Source organism: Egretta garzetta, unplaced genomic scaffold (assembly GCF_000687185.1).
Source record: "Egretta garzetta isolate BGI_Z169 unplaced genomic scaffold, ASM68718v1 scaffold341, whole genome shotgun sequence".
Taxonomy (NCBI): domain Eukaryota; kingdom Metazoa; phylum Chordata; class Aves; order Pelecaniformes; family Ardeidae; genus Egretta; species Egretta garzetta.
In genome coordinates this window covers 840,778-848,395 of record NW_009258546.1, presented here as the reverse complement: position 1 = coordinate 848,395, position 7,618 = coordinate 840,778, and the positions used below count along the sequence as shown (strand labels likewise).

The following is a 7,618-nucleotide window of genomic DNA, read 5'->3' as shown; positions in this document are numbered from 1 at the left end:
ACCCCTCTTTAGCACATCCATGCCTCCAGCCTGAGGGATCTTAGAGGGGTGCCTGTTCATTCTGGAATGAACAGATTGCTTCTCTTTATTAGACCACTTTTCAAGGCACTTTTTTTCCAAAGCTTCTAAGAAAAAGGAAGAGATAGAATTTGGTACTGTTTATTTGTCAGTGTCTTGGACAGCGGTTTAAAAAAGTGAAGCTGGAGAGGTGATGTGGCTTGGTTTATCATTTACTGGAATTATCCTGTGAAAGAGCTTTGAAGGGTGTCCAGAGCCTCTGGTGAGCTCTCCTCTACCCCCTTATGCGAACATGAAAATATACACACGAAACCGACTGGTACAAGTTCCCTGGTACAAATCCCAGAAACAACATTATAAAAGCAAGTCACTCTACCAAACCTTTGGTGTGTGAGCTAGCACCCGAGCGCTGCTATTTCTGACGTGGCAGAACGGTGCGTGCCTTACCATATGGGTTCATGTGGTCGCCTGGCATTTGTGGAGGGGTGAGACCCTGCTGAAATGGGTCTGTGCCATAGCTGCTCTGATCCATTGCTACAATCTGCTGCTGTGGCGGTGCGAGCGGTGTGTAAGATGTCATCATCCCCTCCATTCGGTTGGACATCACTTCTGCAAAGCAAACAGGAGGGCATGGTCACGGCTCAGGAACAAAGAGGCAGCAGACAGCAGCATCGGTGGCAATACTGAACCCGGGCGCAGCGTCAATGTGGTGAGGTGCGTCCTGTCACTCAGAGGAGCCTTCCAAACTTTGAGAGTCCAACCCTCAGCAGTAAGTTGCAAGAGGTGGAATTTCTGACCCTATCATTTCTGGAGCGCCTGGGTGCTGGACCGTATTGTCCCAAAGTCTGCCCTGTGCAAGACAGCGCCCTGTTATTCCCTAACTTCTGTTGGTACCAGTTTTTCTGGCTCTGCGTAAAGGGGAGGCTTTGGGGCTGCAAGGCCCTGGGAGCTGGAGAACCGCAGGAGCATCCACGGAGCAGCGGGAGAAGCCCTGGTGCCGCTGTGCAGCTCCTGCCCGGCTGCTGGGGCTCGGGCAGGGCTGAGCATGGGTCCCCTTTCTTAAGGAGAAAACATACAGGAGGATCTACCCGGAGCGAGCCTCCTGGAGATCTCCTCTGGCGAACGCGCCTCTGGACTGCACACTTCTAGAAAGGAGGCAGCGGCTTCTGACACTGCCAGGGTCTGGGCCCGTGGGAGACCGCTGGGATAACCCGGGGTGGGCACTCGGACACAGCACCTCTGTGTGTTTCCGCGGAGGCTGGCAGACGCTACCCACAGACCTGCGCGTGCCTGGTGCGGCTGTACCTAAAGCACGGCGTGAGAACGGCATTTCCAGAAACCCTGCGGATTCTCTGCCCCTTGTTTTGCCTCCATCACAAATCCCCTACCTTGCCCGAGTCGCTGCGAGTTCTGTTGCTCCTGCTGCTGCTGATGCCTTCGTGCTAGTTTTTTCATCTGAATAAAACAGGAAGAACAGAACAATCTCATGGCTCTGGATGCAACAATTCATTTCCTTACAAAACTCTCTGCGAACATCCCATCAACTATACAGACCCTTTGTATTCATGCATGCACCACTCTGGGTTCAGTTTCATTTCTAAGCTTAAACATTTCAGTTTCTAGTTCATATTTGCATGCAGAATCTACTCCCCACCTCCTGTTGCTTTGAGCACACAAAGTTCGTGCCCGTGTTTGAAAGCTGCCTTCTTGTATGGATGCAGACAGCAGCCCGTGCAAAATACATACAGCTCGGCCCCTGGGATGCCTGGTATGTACACGGAGGACAACTTGTGTTTTACTTTTGACAGCTTGACAACAACCTACCTTTGCTCTTTGGTTTTGAAACCAGACCTGGACAACTCGGACACTGAGTCCTGTTTCAGCCGCTAGTGTTTCTCTGACCTACAGGAGGAAATGTTCAATGATGTCATGTTAAATATTTTTTTAAAAAAGCCGATCCGTTATGTTAGGTGGAATATGCTTGTCCTTACAATAAAAACTGCATGTATAGAATTACTTTTAAAAACCCCTCGTACTTTTGCCCAGTTTGTCCAAACTCTGCCCTTCACGCTGCTGCTGTTTCACAAGGACTGAAGACGCAGTCTGAGCATCAACGGACGCTGCCCTGGTTTCTGTCGTCACCCCAGGGCACCGGCTGCTGTCCCAGGGAGAGGCGGGGGGCTACCTGGGGCTGCGGACTGACCCTACCGCGCCCACGCCCTCTGTCAGAGCTGACTTTGGCTCCCTGATGAAGCACCTACCTTCCTACAGGGCTTGGAAGACACCTCAAAGGATGCTTTGAACGCTCGTCTCTGCTGCGTAGTAAGTATTGTCCTTGGCCGTTTGGGTCTTCTTGGGTCCTTCCCATCATCACTTCCTTTCCCTTGGGTTACTTGTCCTTTGGTGGGCTTAACATCTCCGTCCTCATCATCACTTTTAACTGGTGAAAGACAAGCAGGATATAAAATCGTACTTGTTCCACTAAGATAACCGGGTGTTTGAGACCCCCTCTTCAGCCACCAAACCAGTCAGCAGGTTCCGCTACCGTCCCGTCTTTATCTGAACGCCTAAAGCAACTACAGGCAGTAGTGTTCCCACCGTGCTGGGAACCTCAACCAGTGGCAACGGCTGACGAGTAAGCGCCAGTTCTGTTGTGAAAAACAACTTCTCCGCTCAGCGCATTTTATTTCACCAGACTGACGACTTTCCTTCCAGAGAACATTAATACACTGTTATAGGGGCTTCAACATGGAGAAACACACAGCAATTTTTATACTCAAAGATTACATTTAGGGAATTAACAAATTAGACTTTAATTCATTTTAGGGCCTGATTATTATGCACCCAGCAATCTCATCACCTTTTACTTTAATAAGCATCTTTTGCCTAATGATTAAAGAGAAGTTCTGTCATTTTAATAACCATGCCATTATTAACTTTCCAGCATGCCATTTCTAAGGAAAGGTTTGTGAGGATTAATATTGCTCACTGGAGAGTTACTTCTGTGTCCAGCGGATCAACATTCGATCGGAGAAGGACACGGCCCCCGCCAGGGCGGTGTGGAAGCGCTGGCTCCCGCGCAGGCAGCTGGGGGATCTGCGTTCCCATGCATCAGACAACAGGGGAGAAAACGTCCCACTTCATTTGTCACCTTGTTTTTCAGGTTTGGGTTTGGCTAACAGCAAGTAACGAGGGGGAAAAAGCATCTCCAGGAGTAAGAGAGGAGCCTCTGTGCCAAGGGCAAACGAAATTGAAACCAAGGCTGTTTTGTGCCACTGCAGTAGCTGACTGCTGGTCACCAAGCACCAAGCCTGGTCCGGAGGGGGAGAGCCCACCCATGCCCAAAGCAGACCTCAGGCACAGCCGGGTGGCGAACAGCAGCCACCAGCGCCCGTGCGGTGGGAGGGGAGGGCAGGGCAGGAGGGACCCCAGGCCACCGCTGCTGCGGGGGGACAGCCCCGCACACGCAACTTTTCGAAGGGGGGCTGTCTGGACAGACGGGTGGACAGCAGGATGCTGACGTTGGCGATGAGAGGATGACAAGCTGAAGGGCAAGTAGGAAACTCATGTGCCTCGGGCAAATTCACCCCAACCCTGCGCCGTGAGATTTACAGAGCAGAGCACTCACGGTCCTGCAAACGCAGTACGGCAATAAATGACACGTTGCTCCAAGAAAGGGCCCGGCCCTGCACGTCCTGCTGAGTCAGCAGTGACCTCTGTCTTGCAGCATTCCTGATGCGAAAATACGGATTTCAGCAATGTGGAGAATACGGCTCTCGGATTAGAGATTAAGGATAATTGCCGCTCCTAGCTAAACTGGGATAATACATTTTCCCATAAACCAGAGGCAAACATTCATGTCATTTGTACGCTTAATGGAACGGTAATTGTTGATTTTCTTAGACGTTTTCTTGGGAAACAAGTGTGCAATCACGATCGCTGGCAGCAATTTGTGCCCATGGTGTCTCTAGTCTTGGCATCAGCCAAGCAGCGGGAGGTTCCCAGTCTCCTGAAGTGCATATCCCAGCGGAAGGAGCCAACCCTCCGTCTCCCCTGACACTGCCCGTGAGCCTGAACGTTAGCACCCAGCACTGCGAGACCCCTGGGTGCTGGACAGCAGACCCCAAATCCAGCGTGTGAACTATTTGCCCTGTGCCGTACAGTGCTCCTGGCCCCGGACAGACAGCAAGCGGCTTCGGCTCACTCTCTTTCACACCCTTCCCCATGAAATGGGTGAAGGAAGGGAAGCATCTGTCTCTCCATCACGGAGAGGAACTCAGGGAAGGCACCCACGGGCTGCTATCGGCTGCGAGGGCTCCGCTGCCGTCTTCAGGAGAAGGCAAAAGCTCTGGTCACAGCACGGTGACCCCCCTGCCTCAACTCCCAGGCCAAGCGGGGCAGACTCGTGCAGCCGTTCCGCTCAGCCCCCAGTTCCCTCTGAAGAGAGGTCGCACTGCGAATTAGCAGCAGTGCATTTTAGTGAGGTATCAAGCCTGTCGCCCCTTGGTCCTGAACGGTTTGCACTCATTCAGGAACGGCACGGGACCTGGAGGATGCTCCTGGGGGTCGGTCACAGGCAAACTTTGTCGTACTTCTGTGCTACAGGTAGCACACAAGCCATAGCAGAGCTGCCCTTGGGACGGCTCCCAGGTGGTGCCCCCGGCTGACACCGGAATGGGGCTCAGACACAAAGCAGCGAGTGGGCGTCAGAGAGGATCAGAGCCCAGAGCCTCAGCAGCAGCGGAGAGACGCTGCCAGGGACGAGTCTGGGTGGAAGTCAGGGGGCCCAGCACTGCACTCGGCCCGGCCGCACCCAGAGACGGGCTCCCCTAAAATCCTCATTCCATTCACTGCTCGGTCCTTTTCTTTTTGTGTCAGCCCCCTGGCTGCCTTCACGGGAGCAGGTACGTGGGCGGCCTGGCCAAGCTGCCCCGGCTCCCTGCGCCGCACGTGACGTCCCTCCTCAGCTCCTCTCGGGCTCTCCCCAGAGCTTCTGTGCTGCCCTTCCAGCTTTTCTTAAAGTCACCCTTTGTGATTAGCAGAGGGAATACTCTTGAAAATCACACCGCTGCTTCGCCCATCTTCCCAGCTTGGTGCTGAAAGGGGGTGTGTGGAAGATCCCCTGAAGCACACACGGAGCGGAGGGGGGGATGCCTATGGCCAACAGCACTCTGAGCACAGCCTCGGAGGGAGGGATGCCTATGGCCAACAGCACAGCCTCGGAGTGAGGGATGCCTATGGCCAACAGCACACCCTGACCGCGGCCTCGGTGGCTGGAGTCGGTCTGATTCACTCTCTGCGATCTTACAGAAAAACACCCCGAGGAAACCAAACAGGGTTTGCCCTTTGCTAAGCAGCGTGGTGAGGAAGGGATCGAGTTAGGGAGAACAGACCGCAAGTGGGGATTTATTTTAGCCGTGCCTGCTGATTGCATGTGCACGTGGATGAAGTGGATGTGCACAGGGATACACTTCTCCGTAAGAAAGCTCCACAGACCCGCGTGGCTTTTCCAGTCGGAGCAGCTCACCTGAGTCTGAGTCGTCCGGGCTGACCGAGCTCAACAAGTCCTTCTCTTTTTCATAGTCACTTTTGCAGAGCAACTGCCCCTCCTTGAGCACAAATTCGTCCCCTTTCCTCAGCTGCCGTTCGCAAACGCAGCAGCAGAAACAGCTTAAGTGGTAAACGCACTCCAGGGCTCTCATCACAAACTCTGTCGGGGCGATCTTTTCCATGCAGCCGCTGCACTTCGCAGCAAACAGCCTGTAAGGAAGAGAGGCAGGGAAGTCAAAGGGGATGTCAGATCATACACTGCGTGAATTCAAATATAGCAAATTCTTTAATTTAACCACAGATCAGCTCGGCTCACACTTGTGCACACTGGGAGACTTGCCTTGGAAACACCACGGGCATGCAGGCATCTCTGTCCCTTTGCTCTAGAGATACCCAAACCACCAAGATTTGTCCTTATCGCACTGTTTTGTTCCTCTTCAGAAAGAGAAACCAAAGAGAGCTCTCAGAGTTTGGGTGACTTGTTCAACACCAAATTTATTTTAATTCACCTTTTGAGGAAGGGCCAATTCACGCTCTGCTTTATACTGGCTCTCTGGTTTCAGCACTTAAACCCTATTCTGAATAGATTTCGTGGCTTCCCACTTCTGGCACTGGCTGTCTCTGAGGAGGCTGATAAAGGAACACAGAACAAGCATGAAAACTCGGTGCTATTGCTGAGGAGCCGCCGCGTGCGTGCAACTGATAAAGAGAGGAGTGAAATAACATGGTTTTTCTCAGGATGTTGAGTTATTCCAGAACGACCTGCCTCTGGAGGGAGGATGTGCATTTAAATGGTGTGAACCGTCCTTTGGCAGGGATAGGCAGTGATACAATCTGCCAAATTACCACTAGAATCACAGGCTCTAGCACATACACCGTACTCCAGACTGGTTCTTACTAAAGCTTTACAAACCCCCTCTTTCATCCATCGTTAATTTTCTAAGATAAAGTTAGAGTGATTTAGATTAATTTTACTTTGCTTTTCTAACGGCGACCGGGAATCTCCCTAAGTGAGCTTTTAGGAAGAGGGCTGCTTCAAATAAAGACAAATAGCGCAGTTATGTCCCCGTATCACCCAGTGGGCTCGGTGATTTGGAATTCAGTGTCTTTTATGGCAATGCATCAAAGTGCAAGGTGTGTTAATATTTACATTTCGGCAATGAAATTAAGTCAACTGCACCCATGTGTTTGCAGGAAAAAAGGAGATTCCACCGTTTAGGATGGGGTACTCTGATTTTTTTTTTTTTCATCCTCAAAATTATCCCCTTTTGATTATCTTTGATTTTGGAAGGCACAGGCTGTGGTAGTTGCTGATTCCTCCAAAGCCTCCATTTTGTCTGAGCTGAGCACAGCAAAATGGCAGTCGCCAGCTCCTCTGCAGAGTGATGGAGCCACAGAATGGGCAGGAGGGAGAAGAAAATGTAAATACTTTGCATACAGCATCCCAAGAAAGGCTGAGTGCCCAAGAACTTGCGGGTTTTCCCCGTCTGTATCTTTCGATCTAATACAAGGTCTACACTGTGAACCCTGCCGGCTCGGTGCGCACCTTCGCACGACCGCAGCCGCAGGATAACGGCTGCGCACGGAACAGGCCACGCGGGGCGGACCGAGTGGCTCTCTTTTGGGTACGCAATGAATTAAATCTATTAAAGGGGAACCGATGCCACACAAGACCACAGCCACTGCTCGTAAACAGGCCCTCTTATTTCATGCAGTCTGCTGGGCTTGTCTGCAGGGTTTTCTCTTCTGTTTGACGCAAACGTTAACAGAAAGAGAAATGCAATTTTACATTCTGCCTAGTAAATATCACAAAAACACGGCAATGCCTTAGCTAGCAAATTCCTAAGCAGGAAATATTTTTCTCTATACACAATCACCTATCTGAAAGGATTAAAACAGAGGGGGGGAAAAGAGCAAACAGATTTTAAGCACTTTAAAAAGTTGTTTCTGTTTAACTGCTTAAACCTCTTTGACTCAGTTTAATTAAGCTTGTCCCTTTTGTCCGAGGCTGCTGTTCCGACGGAGCGCTGCAGCGCTCGGCAGAGCGGGG

The 7,618-nt window shown here is 51.5% G+C and overlaps 1 protein-coding gene across 1 annotated transcript in view; it reads right to left on the bottom strand.

Annotated features, from left to right (window-relative positions):
- LMX1B (LIM homeobox transcription factor 1 beta) overlaps nt 1-5,771 on the bottom strand; it is a 7,214-nt gene extending 1,443 nt beyond the window's left edge. Inside the window, exons 1-5 of the mRNA XM_009647409.2 lie at nt 5,546-5,771; nt 2,280-2,458; nt 1,843-1,920; nt 1,407-1,473; nt 466-627 (exon numbers count right to left, since the gene is read on the bottom strand). Of these exons, the coding sequence (XP_009645704.1) occupies nt 466-627; nt 1,407-1,473; nt 1,843-1,920; nt 2,280-2,458; nt 5,546-5,750 (691 nt within the window). The 5' untranslated portion in view covers nt 5,751-5,771. The remainder of the gene's footprint in view (nt 1-465; nt 628-1,406; nt 1,474-1,842; nt 1,921-2,279; nt 2,459-5,545) is intronic.
- Between the last annotated feature and the right edge of the window lie 1,847 nt (nt 5,772-7,618).